Source organism: Erythrolamprus reginae, chromosome 1 (genome assembly GCF_031021105.1).
Source record: "Erythrolamprus reginae isolate rEryReg1 chromosome 1, rEryReg1.hap1, whole genome shotgun sequence".
Lineage (NCBI taxonomy): Eukaryota > Metazoa > Chordata > Lepidosauria > Squamata > Dipsadidae > Erythrolamprus > Erythrolamprus reginae.
In genome coordinates, this window is record NC_091950.1 from 393,938,031 (window position 1) to 393,957,071 (window position 19,041).

The window sequence follows — 19,041 nt, forward strand, 5'->3', positions numbered from 1 at the left end:
TATTTTATGAACACTGAGAGCCTATGCTCCAAAGACAAATTCCTTGTGTGTCCAATCACACTTGGCCAATAAAGAATTCCATTCTATTCTAAAGAAGGCTGAAAATCAGCTGACTAATGTGTATATGTGTGCTGGAGCTGATATGGGGCAACGCCTTGCGTGCCCTCAGATATGGCTCCATGTGTGCCACCTGTGCCATAGGTTCACCATCACTGCTATATCCAATATCGTATCTTGTATCCTCTATGCCAGTGTTTCCCAACCTTGGCAACTTGAAGATATTTGGACTTCAACTTCCAGAATTCCCCAGCCAGCGAATGCGAATGGGAGTTGAAGTCCAGATATCTTCAAGTTGCCAAGGTTGGGAAACACTGCTCTATGCTATGCTATGCGTTGTGGGCAGGTACGATTCAGGCCGGCCGACCTTACTTTCTCTGCCGGGAGTTCAGCGACGGAGCTCAGCTTCAATGGGCCGTTGAGCTCCAAAGATGAAAAAAGGCGGGTGACACTGAACGGCGCTCCCGCTAGACCAGGGGTAGATAAAATTGGCTCTTCTGTGACTTGTGGACATCAACTCCCAGAATTCCTGTGTCAATCATGCTACCTCAGGAATTCTGGGAATTGAAGTTCACCTGTCATAGAAGAGCCAACTTTGCCTACCCCTTCGCTAAACTGGCACCGGCGCTTCCCGGGCGGCTGAGGCGGAGGGAAGAAGCCCCACCCCAAAAGAGGGAAAGAAACTCACTTCGAACTCAAGGATAGGATTTGCATACCGTGTGGAGGGAGCCAATCGGAGCCGACCGCCGTTGCGCTCCCGCCAATGGCCGCGCGAGTGGCTTAGAAGCGAGCGGAGGCGGCCGTAGATCCCGGGGCGAGATCGGCAGAAGAGAGAGAGAGAGAGAAAAGAAAAGAGTGCTCTGAGCCCCGGCTGGCACCAGCGTCCCGCCGAGTGACAGGAAGCCCCGGAAGGCGCCCGCCCGGCCCGATGGAGGAAGAGAAGCGCATTTTGTGCATCGGGCTCGTGTGCCTGGACATCATCAGCGTGGTGGACAGTTATCCGGAGGAGGATTCGGATACCAGGTACCGCTGCTGCCCGCCTGCCACCCCCCCCTCAACCCGGCAAAAGGCCTAGCGAGGAGACGCGGCTGGGTGCAGACTACGGAGGAGCGGGGAGGGTTACTAACCCGGGTCGAGGGAGGGGGGCTTCCCGCTTTGCCCGGTTCCGTGTTCCTGGGATAAGCGGGAACAGTTCACCGCAACCGGGCCTCGGAGCAGGTTCCGGGGGTGGGAAGAGAGGGAGGGAGGGTGGAAGTATTGCCTTGGGGTCCCGAAGCAGCCTAAATGCATTAAATGTATTAGATGCACTAAATGCATTCGATACACTAAATGTATTAGATACATTAAATGCACTAAATGTATTAGATACATTAAATGCACTAAATGCATTAGATACACTAAATGCATTAAACGCACTAAATGTATTAGATGCACGAAATGCATTAGATGCACGAAATGCATTAAACGAACTAAATGCATTAGATCAGTGTTTCCCAACCTGGGCAACTTGAAGCTATTTGGACTTCAACTCCCAGAATTCCCCAGCCAGCTAATGCTGGCTGGGGAATTCTGGGAGTTGAAGTTCAGATAGCTTCAAGTTGCCCAGATTGGGAAACACTGCATTAGATGCACTACATGCATTAGATGCACTACATGCATTAGATGCACCAATTGTAAAGCGAATGTTGGCTGGGGAATTCTGGGAGTTGAAGTTCAGATAGCTGAAAGTTGCCCAGGTTGGGAAACACTGCATTAGATGCACTACATGCGTTAGATGCACTACATGCATTAAATGCACCAATTGTAAAGCGAATGCTGGCTGGGGAATTCTGGGAGTTGAAGTTCAGATAGCCTCAAGTTGCCCAGATTGGGAAACACTGCATTTGATGCACTACATGCATTAGATGCACTACATGCATTAAATGCACCAATTGTAAAGCGAATGCTGGCTGGGGAATTCTGGGAGTTGAAGTTCAGATAGCTTCAAGTTGCCCAGGTTGGGAAACACTGCATTAGATGCACTACATGCATTAAATGCACCAATTGCAAAGCCCTGAAGTGTTGCCGGAGTCCTGGATAACTTGGCTGACTTTATCAGAATGGGACGCTGGAGGCTGATGTTGGCTGGGCTTCTTTTTCCAGATGTTTGTCGCAGCGCTGGCAACGTGGAGGGAATGCCTCCAACACCTGTACCGTCCTGGCCCTGCTGGGAGCCCCTTGTGCTTTTATGGGTTCGTTAGCTCCTGGTCATGCTGCAAAGTAAGTACCAGCTGAATACAGACAGGGGGTTGTGACCCATACACCCACAAGCAGAGATACACACTCTACAGCCAGACACACACACATTGAGAACCAGAGGAGGAAGAGTAGATATGTGTCTGCACTTCATGAAAAATGTATTTATTTTATGCATGAGTAGAATAGAATAGAATAGAATTCTTTATTGGCCAAGTATGATTGGACACACAAGGAATTTGTCTTTGGTGCTTATGCTCTCAGTGTACATAAAAGAAAAAGATGCATTTGTCAAGAATTATGAGCTACAACACTTCATGATTGTCATAGGGGTCAAATAAGCAATCAGGAAACAATCAATATTAATTCTTCATGATTCTGTACAAATGTATCTTTTTCTTTTATGTACACTGAGAGCATATGCACCAAAGACAAATTCCTTGTGTGTCCAATCACACTTGGCCAATAAAGAATTCTATTCCATTCTATTAATAAAAATCTTAAGGATACAAGCAACAAGTTACAGTCATAAGTGGGAGAAGATGGGTGATAGGAACGGCGAGAAAAAACTAGTAGTAATAGTAGTTTGACAGTGTTGAGGGAATTATTTGTTTAGCGGAGTGATGGTGTTTGGGGGGAAAACGGTTCTTGTATCTTATATCCCATCTTACTACTCTTTCATCCCTCTCCCCAATTCAATCATGTCCGGAGATTACCTAAAGAAGACCCTCCAGTTGTCTTGGCAAGATTTTTCAGAAGTGGTTTGCCATTACTTCCTTCCTAGGGTTCTCAGATTAACCAAGTAACTGGCCCAACAGTCTACAAATGTTTCTTCTTTTCAGTATCCAGTCTAAAATATTTTGCAGATATATATATATACCGGCATATATATTTCTCTGTCCACTGATATGGCTCCTTGCCTGGAATTGAAAAAGTTGTAATGGATTTGCATCACAGGTGGACTCTGTTTTCACGACACACTAAGTTTTGTGGACTATTTTGTGGCTTAGGTTTTTTTTTTAATAAACCTAGTCGTTTATAGTTTAAAGCAGTGTTTCCCAACCTTGGCAACTTGAAGATATCTGGACTTCAACTCCAAAAATTCCCCAGCCAGCAAATGCTGGCTGGGGAATTCTGGGAGTTGAAGTCCATATACCTTCAAGTGGCCAAGGTTGGGAAACACTGGTTTAGTCGACGGGACCCGGAGAAGGCCAACTCTGTGGGACCTTATTGGTCACTGGGATTCGTGCGGCAGAAGACGGCTGGGGAATTTTGGGAGTTGAAGTCCAAATACCTTCAAGTTGCCAAGGTTGGGAAACACTGGTTTAAAGTATTGTACAAATCAAGAGAATTAGTTTAATTCAGTAAACAAACTCTACATCTTGTGCAAATCTAAACTGAGCTGTTATTTGGATGTGACAGGAGATACTGATATAACAGTATGTACTCTGTTATGAAGTGACCATAAAGTTCACACAATGTCAGAGTTCATTTAACATGTTAAACCAAATTATATAAAGACCTGGGGCTGGATTCACATTAAGGTTAATTATTTCCCACCAGGCATCAGAATCTTATTATCAAATGTGGAAATGTGCAGAAGCGAGAAATTATTGGGTACAAATTCGAAAGTGGTTAGAAAAGATGACACAGCAACACATTGACTTAAAACCAGAACTGTTCCTGTTGCATATTTTATCAGAGAAATATAGTAAAGAAATTGTATACTTGATTATTCATGTAATAACTGCAGTGAGAAGTGTATTTGCACAAAATTGAAAGCAGGTAAAATCCCTACAAAAGGAGAAATAATTAAGAAAACACTGGAATGTGTAGAAATGAACAGATTAACAATAACAATTAAAGGGAAAGAAGATTCAGAGTGTTATGATATATGGGAGTGTTTCTATCATTAGATAGAAAATGAATATGAATGAAAAAAGATATGGAGTGAAATAAAATGAAAGGGAAAGGTGATAGGATAAGTTAATTGAATTGTAAAAATAGAGTTGTGTATATATTAAGAAAATAGTGGTAAAAGAAAGGATGTTGATTGAAAATGTTGTACCCAGATGACACACTGTGATTGATGATGCATTGTTTGTTGGAAAAAAATAAAAACTTTTTATATTAAAAAGGTTAATTACTTACAAAACTTGTTTTGTATGGGGTCAGCAAGTTGTGTGAATGCAGTCCATTTAGCTTCTAGTTCAACCCTGAATATGGGTCTACGGAGAGGGGCGGCATACAAATCTAATAAATAATAATAATAATAATAATAATAATAATAATTCTTCAATGATTTCATTTATTCAAATAAGGTTCTTCTGGCTGTAACAAAAAAAAGACGGGCTACAAGAATGGTAGAAGGTCTTAAGCATAAAACGTATCAGGAAAGACTTAATGAACTCAATCTGTATAGTCTGGAGGACAGAAGGAAAAGGGGGGACATGATCGAAACATTTAAATATGTCAAAGGGTTAAATAAGGTTCAGGAGGGAAGTGTTTTTAATAGGAAAGTGAACACAAGAACAAGGGGGCACAATCTGAAGTTAGTTGGGGGAAAGATCAAAAGCAACATGAGAAAATATTATTTTACTGAAAGTGTAGTGGATCCTTGGAACAAACGTCCAGCAGACGTGGTAGATAAATCCACAGTAACTGAATTTAAACATGCCTGGGATAAACATATATCCATCCTAAGATAAAATACAGGAAATAGTATAAGGGCAGACTAGATGGACCATGAGGTCTTTTTCTGCCGTCAGACTTCTATGTTTCTATCTTCCTGGTTTTTGTCTTTATTTATTTTTGTTTTGTCATTTAACTTTGTTTCTCTTCCAAGCTGGGATGTGCCAAGGCACGTCCTTGGAATCATGTGCTGCTGATAGTCAGATGATCAACAATTCAGACTTGGTATGAGATTCAGACACAGATGCCAGGCATGTTTTTCTGCCTCTGCTTCTAAAGGATCTTATTTTCATTAATATTGTTCTATTTTTACAAAATAATCCCTTCCCTTAAAATAATTAATTTCAACAAGGAATCTTGTGAAGCTTAAAAGACTAAATCATATTATGTACAATGAATGGGTCTTACGAAATTCTTAAAGTTAATAATAGACCAATCCTATATGCTTATTCACAGAAAGCGTAATTAGCTCTCATTCCTAAATATGCATGCCTCAGACTACAGCAAAGAAATACAGTGGTACCTCTACTTAAGAACGCCTCTACTTAAGAATTTTTCTAGATAAGAACCGGGTGTTCAAGATTTTTTTGCCACTTCTCAAGAACCATTTTCTACTTAAGAACTGAGCCCGGAAAAATTTCCCAGGAAATTTGAGAGCAGCACTAAGGCCTGGCCAGTTTCCTGCCATTCCCCCTTTAATCCTGGCCATCTTGGGCTTTTCTGGGTTGCCAGAAGAACCTTTTTGTGGTGCCTAAGAAGGCTTTGGCAGTCCAGAGCGAACGAAGCATTTTCCTTTCTCTAGGCGCTTGGAGAAGGAATAAACCTCTGCCAGCGTCCAGAGAAAAGAAACGCTCCCTTCGCTCTGGGCAGCGACTGTCCTCCTCCTCCTCCCACCCAAATTCTGTTCTGTCTGGGTTCCCCCAGACCTCAACACCAACTGGAAAAAACAGCCAGACACTCTGGTAAAAGCAAAAGTACTTTATAGCTGGAAAAAATAAACACAGAGGAAAACCTGTTCTTCCCAACAGACAGGCTATAATACTTTACAGCAGAGTCCTGATGTCCAGACAATACAGCAAGCTTCTTGCTGGCACACCCATCCCAAGGTTTCAGTAGTCAAAGGCACAAACCAGGATTCCAAGATGCCAAAGTTCACAGCTAGGTCCCAAGACTCTCAAAGATAAAACTCCACAAGCCAGGAAGGGTGGGTCTGCCTTTTAGCCTTTCCAAAGAGCACCACACCCAAACCCAGCTGTTGCCTCTTTAATGCTGAAAGTACCTAGCCAATTGGTCCCTTCGCTGTGTAGCTCTTCTCTGTCGCAGATCAATTATGGCTTGTGCATTTTCCTCTAAGGAATCCAGGCTGCTTGCTGGGGAGAGCTCCCTCTGGGGGGACTCTGGCTGTCCTCCCTCTTCTTCAGCCTGGAATTCCTCCTCCTCGTCTGCCTGCACCTCCTGTTCCTCATCCTCTCCCTCTGAGCTGGAAACCGACAGAAGATCAGCCGTTCCCTGAGGGGCCTCAGACGGAACCACAACAAATTCCGAGCTTTTATTTCTTTCCTAATAATGGGTTTGCACGCATTATTTGCTTTTACATTGATTCCTATGGGGAAAATTGCTTCTACTTACAAACATTTCTACTTAAGAACCTGGTCACGGAACAAATTAAATTCTTAAGTAGAGGTACCACTGTATAGTATAATAGAAGTTTCTGTGAACTCTATTCTACTTCATGTATGAATTATTACTTTCAATTAACCAGTCTTTCCGACGTGTGGATAGAAAAAAATAGAAACTGGGAGTAAACCGTTAAGGAAAGGCAAAACGTATGGTCTGATAACTTAATGAAAGCTTAAATTACTTGTGATACAAACACAATGACCGTTCAGATTGTCAGTAATTGGCAATTGCACAGAATTATTGTAGCATTGCTAAATTAATTAACACTTGCGCTGGGACAGAAACTGTTGGAAGAACAAAGATAATGCTTAATTAACTAAGTGAGGGTATCATAATTATCTGATCACTGGCACCCACTACTTAGAAATGATCGTTATGCATCTCTATAAGTGTGTATGGTGTATCGGATGCTCAGGGAGGGGTAGCACCTTTGGTGTAGGGGCATGTTGTGTCCTTTTACGGCAGCTCATTTAGGGCAGTTTTTAGGGCAGCTCGTTCACCTTTGGTCCCCACCTGTCAATCAGCTGTCCCCTGTGGCTCCTAGTAGCTGTAGCATGCACAGCGGCCACACATCGGGCAACAGCTTTGACAGGCTGGCCATACCACACTGAAAGTAGCCGATGGGTCATTGACCTTCGGCAAGGTCTATCCTGAGCATGTGAAGACAGATTCCAGGAGACTGAGTGGATGTAACCACGGGTACAGTCAGGAATGCAGTTTGTTTGTTGGGAGTTGAAGTCCAGATACCTTCAAGTGGCCAAGGTTGGGAAACAGTGGTTTAGTCAATGGGACCTGAAGAAGGCCAACTCTGTGGGACCTTATCGGTCACTGGGATTCGTGCGGCAGAAGACGGTTCTGGAGGTATTCTGGTCCAATGCCATGTAAGGCTTTATAGGTCATTACCAACACTTTGAATTGTGACCGGAAACTAATCAGCAGCCAATGCAGGCTCTGCATTGCCGTCTGTAGCACCCTTGCCATAGGCTCACCATCACCATCATAGACCATCATAAATCCTGGTACATGCTTCTAAAACTTGACGAAATTGTGTTGATGTGAGGCCACCTTATTTTAATTATGGAGCCTTGTTTTAATTATTTACCCAACCAGAAAATCCATACGATAAATCAGGGCTGACATTCAAATTCCCCCCCCCTACCGTTTCTGTGGACGTGGCTTGGTGAGCTTGGCCAGGCCAAACCACACCCACCAAGCCACGCCCACAGAACCGTTTGGCCAAGTCTTCTAGCATTCAACGTGGCTGCTTCTCGCCTCCTTCTCATGTTTGCTCTGTGTGTATGAGCCCAAGAAGGAAGAAAGAAGGAGTGAGTGGGAGGGGCAGGAAGGGGCGGCGCCAGTCAGTGCTGCGATTTATTGGTTCTCTGAACTGCGTGTAATCGCCACTACCAGTTCTCTAGAACAGTGTTTCCCAACCTTTTTTGAGCCGCGGCACATTATTCATATTTTCAAAATCCTGGGGAACACTGAACGGGGGGACGGGGGGGGCGCTAAAGAAAAGTTTGGACAAAAAAAATATCTCTTCCTCCATTTCACTCTATTTCTCCCTCCCTCTTTCTCTCTCTTCCTTCCTTCCCTTCTTTCTCTCCATCCCTCTTTCTTTCTTCCTCTCTTTTTTGCTCTTTCTCTCTCCCTCCTTCCCTCCCTCTATGTCTTTCTCTCTTCCTTGCTCTCTCTCTGCCTCTCTTGCTATCTCTCTTTCATTCTCTCTCTTTCTCTCTCTTTCTCTGTCTCTCTTGCTATGTCTCTTTCTTTCTCTCTCTCTCTCTTTCTCTCTCTTTCTCTGTCTCTCTCTCTGTCTCTCTTGCTATCTCTTTCTCTCTCTCTCTCTCTTTCTCTGTCTCTCTTGCTATCTCTTTCTTTCTCTCTCTCTCTGTCTCTCTTTCTCTCTCTTGCTATCTCTCTTTCTCTTTCTGTGTCTCTTGCTATCTCTCTTTCTCACTCTCTCTTTCTCTCTTTCTCTGTCTCTCTCTCTTTCTCTCTTGCTATCTCTTTCTCTCTCTCTTGCTATCTCTTTCTTTCTTTTTTTCTCTCTCTCTTGCTATGTCTCTCTCTCTCGGGCGGGGGGGCACGGGGGGGCTAAAGAAAAGTTTGGACAAAAATATCTCTTCCTCCATTTCACTCTATTTCTCACTCCCTCTTTCCTCCCTCCCTCTTTCCATTGTATCTCTCCTTCCCTCTTTCCTTTCTATCTCTCCCTCCCTCTTTCCTCCCTCCCTCTTTCCTTTCTATCTATTTTCTTTCTATCTCTCCCTCCCTCTTTCCTTTCTATCTCTCCCTCCCTCTTTCCTTTCTATCCTTCTCTCCGTCCCTCAGCGGCGGCAAAGAAGAAGGAAGGCAGGCTGCAGAGGGCACCGAGGACAAGAGCGCTCGCTCGCTCCCTCGCCCTCTGACTTCCCTCCCTCGCTGCTGAAGGAACGAGCGCGGGCACGAGCGTGCACGTGGGCCCGCTGCAAGAAGTTTTTGTTTGTTTGGTTTTTTCCTTCCCCCGCCTCACGGGAGAGAGAGAGAGAGAAAGAAAGAGCGCAGCCAGCGAAAGCGGCCTCGAGCCGAGTGCGAACTGCAGGATGCGGCAAAGGACTCCTTGCCAACCAAAAAGGGGGTGGGGTGGTGAAGGCAAAGCCTGGGAGGCGGGGAAGGGAAGAGCGGGAGACCCCCCCAGACAGAACGGCTGAGGGGAAGGAAAGACGGAAGGAGGGAGGGATTGAGAAGCGAAGCCAGGGAGGGCTGAGAGAAAAGGGGAGCGGCGCGCGAGAGAGAGGGGCGGGGCGGGCATTCCCGAAACGGACGGAGAAAGCCCTCTCTCGCAGCGAAAGCGCTCCCAGCCAGGGGGCTGCGAGAGAGGGCATTCTCCGTCCGTTTCGGGAAAGCCCGCCTCGGCACCGGCAGTGCCCCGCCCAGCTGGAGCTTCCCTAGGAGCTCCGCGGCACACCTGGCTGTGTCTCGCGGCACACTAGTGTGCCGCGGCACACCGGTTGGGAAACGCTGCTCTAGAACAGTGTTTCCCAACCTTGCCAACTTGAAGATATTTGGACTTCAACTCCCAGAATTCCCCAGCCAGCGAACATTGGCTGGGGAATTCTGGGAGTTGAGGTCCAAATACCCTCAAGTTGCCAAGGTTGGGAAACACTGCTTTAGAATCTGTCCGAAACTGCTGAATTTCAGCCCTGAAATAAATGCAAGAGATTTTCTTGATATGTACTGGATACAGTTTCACCTGAAGAATTTAACAGGTAGGGATGGGTTGCTAATGGTTACTGGCATCAGATGGATTAAAAGACAGCTGGCTTTCGAATGAAAAGGCAATGAAGGAGCCAACTTCTAGAAGCTTTTGTTCAAAGCAATTAACCTGAGATAGATTTTGGGAGTCAGATTTTTTTGGAATATATTTGCACAACATGCTTTATCTGGGTACTGAATTAATAGTTTAGGCTGACACGACATATTGAAACAAATTAATGACATAGATGAACTGCAGAAAAAACAATTGCTGCCAACCTGCCTTCCATTGAGGACCTGTATATTGCACGAGTCAACAAGAGGGCTGTGAAAATATTTACTGACCCCTCGCATCCTGGACACAAATTGTTTCAACTCCTATCCTCAAAACGTCGCTACAGAACACTGCACACCAAGACAATTAGACACAAGAACAGTTTCCCCCCGAACACCATCACTCTACTAAACAAATAATTCCCCCAACACTGTCAAACATTTACTAAGTCTGCACTTCTATTTCTACTAGTTTTTCTCATCATTCCTATCACCCATTTCCTCCCACTTAGGACTGTATGACTGTAACTTGTTGCTTGTATCCTAAGATTTTTATTAATATTGATTGTTTCTTCATTGCTTATTTGACCCCTATGACAATCATTAAGTGTTGTAGCTCATGATTGTTGACAAATGTATCTTTTTCTTTTATGTGCACTGAGAGCATCTGCACCAAAGACAAATTCCTTGTGTGTCCAATCACACTCGGCCAATAAAGAATTCTATTCTATTCTATTCTATTTTATTCTACTACTCTACTCCATTCCACTCCATTCCATTCTACTCTACTGTACTCCACTCTACTCTACTCTACTCCACTCCACTCCACTCCACTCCATTCCATTGTATTCTATTCTATTCTATTCTATTCTGTCACCCCCATATATTGCCACAAAATAACTACCATGTAATCAAACCTGGCATGTTATGTAAATGCATATGCTAGATCCTGACGTGAATTGTTGAAGCTAGTTGGTGATGATCAGTCTAATACAGTGTTTCCCAACCTTGGCAACTTGGAGATATTTGGACCTCAACTCCCAGAATTCCCCAGCCAGCGAATGCTGGCTGGGGAATTCTGGGAGTTGAAGTCCAGATATCTTCAAGTTGCCAAGGTTGGGAAACACTGGTCTAATATTCTCAAGCGCTAAATTTATGACCTTTTGCTTTCAGGAAGCAGACTTCTTGTGGCCCTGATCTGTGGCAGGTCAAGGGTACCATTCTATTCCCATCCTCCTGCTTACCATAGCATAAATTCTGTCTGTTGACTCCTGGACAGCATATGCTTCAGGGAGCAAAGCTCCAAAGTAAATGTAATGAGATTTTTAAAAAATAAACTGCTAAGCACCGAGGGCATCAGAGCTCTCGCCTTCCAAACTGTGGAGTTCCTTTTTAATCTGCTTCTTCAGACAGTCACCTCCCTCTGTCCTCACAGCTTCTAGCCCACTGACAACCTTTGCCAGGCGGGCATAACAGCCTTGCAGTCTTGAAGAGAAGCTCGGGAGCATCTGCCTTCGGTTCCGCCCAACAGAACCACACCCACCCAAGAAGATGCTCATGTTTTCTGCCCTCCCAGCTTCGTCCGCGATGATTTCCGGCGCTACGAGGTGGATCTCAGCCACGTGGCTCTGCATCTGGCCTGCAGCTTGCCCGTGTCAACGGTGATCAGCAACTCAGCCACGGGCACCCGCACGATCCTGCACGCCGCCAGGTGCGTAGGTTGAGCATTCCTCGCAGTGAAGTCTAATAGTCTTTTTCTCTCTCTCTCTCTGTCTCTTCCTTGGCCCCAAGCTTCATCTTGTCCGACTTCCAACGGCGCAAAGTGGAAGTTGTCCACTTGGTCTGGCAGAGCCAGGGGGGAGACACCGTGTGCCTGCTGCCTCATCAATTGCCGCAACGGTTCTCGGACAGTTACTCTTTATGACACGTAAGACCTGCCCCACTTTGGCTCTGCTGCCTCCAATCTCCCCCTACTCCCCCAATGGGTGCACAAAAGGACTCTCAGCATCCCAGTAGAGGCCAGGTCGCCTTGACTGCTGTGTCTGGTGGGTGAGGATTTGGCCTGCTACAGCAACTGCTTGTTTCAGGAAAAGATTACAAAGAATATAGCTAGGACTAGGTTTATACAGTGGTACCTCTACCTACAAACACCTCTACTTGCGAACTTTCTAGATAAGAATTGGGTGTTCAAGATTTTTTTGCCTCTTCACAAGAACCATTTTCCACTTACAAACCCGAGCCTCGAAACTGTAACCGGAAAAGGCAAGGAGAAGCCTCTGTGGAGCCTCTCTAGGAATCTTCTGGGAGAAAATAGGGCCGGAAAAGGTGGGGAGAAGCCTCCATGGGGCCTCTCTAGGAATCTCCTGGGAGGAAACAGGGCCGGAGAAAGGCAGGGAGAAGCCTCCATGGGGCCTCTCTAGGAATTTCCTGGAATGAAACAGGGCCGGAAAAGGCGGGGAGAAGCCTCCATGGGGCCTCTCTAGAAATCTCCTGGGAGGAAACAGGGCCGGAAAAGGCAGGGAGAAGCCTCCGTGGGGCCTCTCTAGAAATCTCCTGGGAGGAAACAGGGCCGGAAAAGGCGGGGAGAAGCCTCCATGCGGCCTCTCTAGGAATCTCCTGGGAGGAAACAGGGCCGGAAAAGGCGGGGAGAAGCCTCCGTGGGGCCTCTCTAGAAATCTCCTGGGAGGAAACAGGGCCGGAAAAGGCAGGGAGAAGCCTCCATGGAGCCTCTCTAGGAATCTCCTGGGAGGAAACAGGGCCGGAAAAGGTGGGGAGAAGCCTCCGTGGGGCCTCTCTAGGAATCTCCTGGGAGGAAACAGGGCCGAAAAGGTGGGGAGAAGCCTACGTGGGCCTCTCTAGAAATTCCTGGGAGGAAACAGGGCCGGAAAAGGCGGGGGAGGAAGCCTCCGTGGGGCCTCTAGGAATCTCCTGGGAGGAAACAGGGCCGGAAAAGGCAGGGAGAAGCCTTTGTGGGGCCTCTCTAGGAATCTCCTGGGAGGAAACAGGGCCGGAAAATGCGGGGGAGAAGCCTTTGTGGGGCCTCTCTAGGAATCTCCTGGGAGGAAACAGGGCCGGAAAAGGTGGGGAGAAGCCTCCGTGGGGCCTCTCTAGGAGGAAACAAGGCCTCCACCCTCCCTGTGGTTTCCCCAATCGCATGCATTATTTGCTTTTACGGTGATTCCTATGAGAAAAATTGCTTCTTCTTACAAACTTTTCTACTTAAGAACCTGGTCAAGGAAGGAATGAAGTAGCACTGCACTATTACCGTAAATGGTTTAATAGGCCCTTCTTAGCTTCCTATTTTAGCTGCTTGCTCACACAGTGAAGAAGGTTCATAAAATTGCATTGTGTTTTTTTTAAGCTTTAGATTTTCATTCCTTTCTTTTTCTTATAAACTGCTCCTTCTCCCATTTCATCCAAATCATTAATAAAACTGCTAAGGGCCTCAGGAAATAGCTGCATGGCAATCCACTTGATACCACTCTCCAAGCTGAACTGGAGCTGGTTATGAGTACTATGGGTTATAATTACTGGGTTAATAGTTGCATCATCTAGCCCATATTATACCATTTTAATAATGAGGATATCATGAGAACCCCGATGTCCAGATCTATTAAGTAAATGTGAGAAATGGAGTAATTCAGTGAGAAAAGGAGACAAGGTTAGTCTTGTTTATTACAAGCTCATGCTGGCTGCTATTAATTCTTGCACTCCTGCTAAGTGCTCCTAGGCATGATGTTTAAAATCTGCTTGAAGATCTTGCCCAATATAGAGAATGAGAAGTTTAAAATGATGATATAAAAAAGGATGTTTAGCAGTGTGAGGAACAAGGCTGTTAATGGGAAATAGATGCGTATAAGATAAATACTGCTCAAAAATCAGAATAAGATGTTACATAATGTTCATGGGAAAAATAATAACAAGGAATATAGTTGAACAGAACAAGGAACAGTTACAATAAAAAGAGAAGAGACACTTTATTAAGCAATGTGTATGGAAATACAGTGATACTTTGTCTTATGGAGGAGGTTTGCAAGGTGAAAAGTTTGTAAGACGAAACAATGTTTCCCATAGGAATAAATGGAAAAGCAATTAATGCGTACAAGCTCAAAACTCACCCCTTTTGCCAGCTGAAGCGCCCGTTTTTGCGCTGCTGGGATTTCCCTGAGGCTCCCCTCCATGGGAAACCCCACCTCTGGACTTCCATGTTTTTGTGATGCTGCAGGGGAATCCCAGCAGTATCGCAAAAACACAGAAGTCCTCGAAACCCCACCTCCGGACTTCCGTGTTTTTGTGATGCTGTGATTTCGCTGAGGCTCCCCTCGCTGGGAAACCCCACCTCCGGACTTCCATTGCCAGTGAAGCGCCCGTTTTTGCGCTGCTGGGATTCCCCTGCAGCATCGCAAAAACACGCAAGTCCAGAGGTGGTTTTTCCCATGGAGGGGAGTCTCAGGAGAATCCCAGCAACGCAAAAACGGGCGCTTCGCTGGCAACAGAAGTCCAGAGGCGGGGCATCCCAGTGGCGGCAGCTTGGGTTTGTAAGGTGAAAATAGTTTGGAAGAAGAGGCAAAAAAAATCTTAAACCCCGGGTTTGTATCTCAAAACGTTTGTATGACGACAGCAAGTGAAGAGAACTAAACTAAGACCTTCCAACAAATAAAATAACATTTAGTGTCTAAGAACATATTGATTATTAAGTAGTCATTCATCCTGCAAGAATGTTGGAAAAATTAAGTTTGTTAGCTGTAGATTATTGTAACTCTTTTGCTTCTGATATGTCTACTATAGTTTATTTAGTGTGTTGAAAGGCTATTACTGAGCCTTAAGATGGGAAGTATGCTGTTACTGTTACCCTAACTAAAAGGAAAAGTAACAAGAATGAACAATGCAAAAAGATACAAGTATGTTAGCATATTAAGTTCCTAGTAAACATTTGGTAGAATCCTGTTAGAAAAAGTGGGAGCAATAACAGGGTGCATTATTTCACAAGTGCAATGCAGCTTTATGGTGGACAAAAGATGTGCAAACCAGATCCCCCCCCCCTCAAAAGATCATTGAAAGAAGTAGGTACTATATGGTTTTTGTTGTGAGATACAAAGAATAGGACTTCATTATAGAATTTTGAGCAAATATGATGTTGAAAGTTGATTACCAAGTGCAATGAAATGGAAATAAAATATGCATGAAAATAATTGAATGTTTATGAAAATAATTGAATGTTTAGTGAATAGTCAATTTGAAGCAGGTCTAGAGCGGTATTGAGAATGATGTTGGTGAAAACTAGATTTACTTATAACTCCTTTTATTTTCTTAACCTCATGCCTTTAAGAATGTTGCCTTAATTCCGTACTTCTTTTCTGTTCTGTATAATGTTGCTTACCACAATAAAAGGTAGCCTGTGGACATGTATGTATATACCATGTTTTATTCCTTCCTCTCTATTACTAATTATTTGCTAATATTAATTACTAATCTCATAATTACTTGATAACCACATGGATATAAATTAAAAATAAAAAGCACTTTGTACTTCCAAAGTGCATATGGAACAACGATCAAGCTGGTTGTCAAATATTAATAACGTGACTTTTTTGCCTAGCAAGGTTTTAACACCTACACAATATTTATGCATCATTTAACCAGATTACTGAATCAATCTATTTTCAACCCATGGATTGACACAATGCACTGTTCTATAAACTAACCGAATATAGTGGATTTGCACAATATGCTAAGCCATTAAAGAATCATAATGAAGTTAGGGCTAGCAAATTATAAAGACGGTCACTTGTTTTTATTGTGTGTAGGGAGAAACTCTGCTTTGCATGCAGTAAGCATTTATTTACTTACTTACTTACTTGTTTGTTTGTTTGTTTGTTTGTTTATTCAATTTTTATGCCGCCCTTCTCCTTAGACTCAGGGCGGCTTACAACATGTTAGCAATAGCACTTTTTTAACAGAGCCAGCATATTGCCCCCACAATCCGGGTCCTCATTTTACCCACCTCGGAAGGATGGAAGGCTGAGTCAACCTTGAGCCGGTGATGCGATTTGAACCGCTGACCTTCAGATCTACAGTCAGCTTCAGTGGCCTGCAGTACAGCACTCTACCTGCTGCGCCACCCCGGCTCATCGTGCCATTGCCTAAAGTTTTCTTTTTCTGATAGCTTGATTCCATTTTACAGATTGAGATTCTTGATCCCGAGAGAAATAGGTATCGCCTAATAGATAGCATGTCTGAATTAGCAAGAAATCCAGAGTCACATGGACTGAGTTAAATTTTATTATAATTTTGAAGCGATAAACATTTTGAAAAGTAAAAACTTCCTTGACTTGAGGGAAGAATATGACAATTCTTTCCTATTGCTTTCTTCTAGATGTTTTTCTCCTAAGTTACACTTACAGGTCCGCTTGATACCAAAAAGAACCTGACCTGTTCTTTTAAAACCAGTCAAAATAAAGGAAGATACATTAAACCTACCCCCTCTTCATCGGAGAATTAACATCCAGTAAATGAATAGATTCCCCTCTCTACATTCAAAGCAGGACCACATGTGTAATGCTTAATAGCTTTGTTAAGAAATAACATACGGTATCTGTTGTGGTTGGCTCTGGCCCAGCTCCTGCCCCAAGGAATGGGGAGGTGGATGCAGGGGAAACTTCAACATGTCATAGGCCTGTGTTATTGCCGACAGAATCAGTTCAGAGTTTAGTTTCCTCGGACGAAGAAGAAGGTGGGAGTGACTCGGCAGAGGAGGGCTTGGCACACAGCCCAGGCAGGCAATCTCCCTTATCTTCCTTTGATTCAGATGATGATATTTTGGACACACGCAAGCGCAGAATTATGCGTAGAAGAGACCAAGTAAGAACATATTACAGGAAATAAGGGGAGGCCACCTGTGTTTGGGTGGGGCTCCAGTAATTAGGGTTGCTGCTATAAATAGCAGCATGTGGGTTTGGCCGTTGTGGAAGAATATCTGATCGGAGTTCGTCAGGAATCTTGTGTTGTTGGACTTTGTTGCTTTTTCACGCCTTTGGAACCAAAGCAGAGCAATGTGTGTGTGTCTCACTTCATTGGAAGAAGAAGGGGTGTGAAGTTTCTTCACAGTTGCTAGCTAAGTACTTAATGACTGCTTAAGGGAGATTGTACAGACTACCTAGTTGTTTGGGAAGAGTGCTCTTTGCAATACAAAAAGAGTGCTTTGTTTATTTTGAATTTTGTGATAAAGAACATTGTTTTGAATTTTCAAACATGTGTGTGTGTGTCTGAAATTTGTACCCTTGAATTTTCAGGAGGCTCCTATCAGAGAGCCCGGCAGAACAGTATCCAGTTCTTAATTCCTTGGACCATATAGAAATTAATATAGCTCTTGTTGCAGTTTATTGGGGAAAATAAGAGTTGCTTGAGCAGGTCAAAATAGGACTTAAAATGCCTCTCCAATTCCTCCAGAGGTGCCACCCAGTGGGAGATTTAAAATCTGATTTATTATTAATTCTTGGTCAATTGCTAATTCAGTCCAGATTGCTGCCAATCACCATTCCCAATATTAATCTTTGATTATCCTTCCCAAATATGGTTGTGTCATCTTGTGGCCTTCTCCTTCCCAAGAAGCTTTTTGGTTCACAGAGTGAGAAATTCAAATGTGACTCCCACCAACTCACAGCAGGAAACAACCTGGGATTTTGACAACAGCGGGTGAGATGTAAGCTGGACAGATCAGTCACGAGGGGATACAAAAATCAACTACAGTATTCATATAGGTTAAGCCTGTACAACTGCAAAAATAAATTAAATAACTGAGGGTAACCTATACAGAGTTTGTATATTTCTATGTACTGGACTTCCTCTTACCAAATTACGGTAAGTGTGTTTTATGCCCCTACTGACTTTTCATAAATGCCCTAAAGCAGTTGTTCTCAACCTGGGAGTTGGGACCCCTTTGGGGGTTGAACGACCATTTCCCATGGGGTCGCCTAAGACAGTGTTTCCCAACCTTGGCAACTTGAAGATATCTGGACTTCAACTCCAGAATTCCCCAGCCAGCATTTGCTGGCTGGGGAATTCTGGGAGTTGAAGTCCAAATATCTTCAAGTTGTCAAGGTTGGTTCATTTATTGCTATCCTTCCACCTTAATACCACTACTGCTTGAGCGCTTTCCAATCCAGAATTGGTACTGGTACATGGTGGATCACATCCACTTCGAAATTATGGAAATAAGATTAAATAACTTTGATGAAAATAAATTGGAGAAGCTGATGGCACGATGGAATAAGGTGAAAAATTATATCTTAAGTAGAATTTATGACGACAGTGTGAAAAATAAATTCCAATCACTTTTTGTATGTAAAGAAATGTAAACGGAGCTAAGGAAGAAATTGAAACTTATTGCAAATAATTTAACCCCCTAAATGGTGGTGGGGTTTTATTGGTGTTGGGCACGTTTTCTTTAAGTATTTTTTGTGTTGTAATAAAATTGAATTAAATTTTTTTTAAAAAAAAAAGTTGTCAAGGTTGGGAAACACTGGCCTAAGACCATGGGAAAAGACAAATTTCCCATGGTGTTAGGATCTTATGATGTTAACCAGTGGAACAACCTACCAGCGGACGTTGTGAACTCCAATACTCTGGACATTTTTAAGAGGAAATTGGACTGCCATTTGGCTGGGATGCTATAGGGTTCCTGCTTAGGCAGGGGGTTGGACTTGATGACCCGCATGGTCCCTTCCAACTCTAACAATAAATAAATAAATAAACAAACAAATAAATAAATAAATATCTAAAGCTTCTATTCTGGCGCCTTGGAACATATTTTTACAATCTGACCAATCAGGCATTTACAGTGGGGGTATCTCTCCGAACTTCCAGCCAATCAACTTAAAGCTCTGTTGAGAGAATTGGTGCTAAACATATGGTTGGGGCTCACCACAACATGAGGCACTGTATTAAGGAGTTACAGCATTAGAAGAGTTGAAAACCACTGCCCTAAAGTCCGAGTCCTCCACCTGGCCTGTGGAGCCCAATTTCTGAAGGCTCTTGTCTCCTGACTGTGTTAGGAACTGTTAATTGTGATATTTTCCTGCTGTTTAT

The 19,041-nt window shown here is 43.9% G+C and overlaps 1 protein-coding gene across 3 annotated transcripts in view; it reads left to right on the forward strand.

Moving 5' to 3' along the window:
- The first annotated feature begins 868 nt into the window (after positions 1 to 868).
- Positions 869 to 19,041, forward strand: part of KHK (ketohexokinase) — a 35,225-nt gene continuing 17,052 nt past the window's right edge. The window contains exons 1-3 of one of the 3 annotated variants that reach the window (XM_070734974.1): positions 869 to 1,080; positions 2,200 to 2,316; positions 11,390 to 11,665. Coding sequence is in view for 2 of the 3 variants with exons in the window: in XM_070734975.1 (XP_070591076.1) it covers positions 986 to 1,080; positions 2,200 to 2,316; positions 11,531 to 11,665 (347 nt within the window). In the remaining variant the exon portion in view is untranslated. Of the gene's footprint in view, positions 1,081 to 2,199; positions 2,317 to 11,389; positions 11,666 to 11,745; positions 11,882 to 19,041 lie in introns of all 3 variants that reach the window. The other 2 variants (XM_070734976.1, XM_070734975.1) reach the window with 2 other exon arrangements.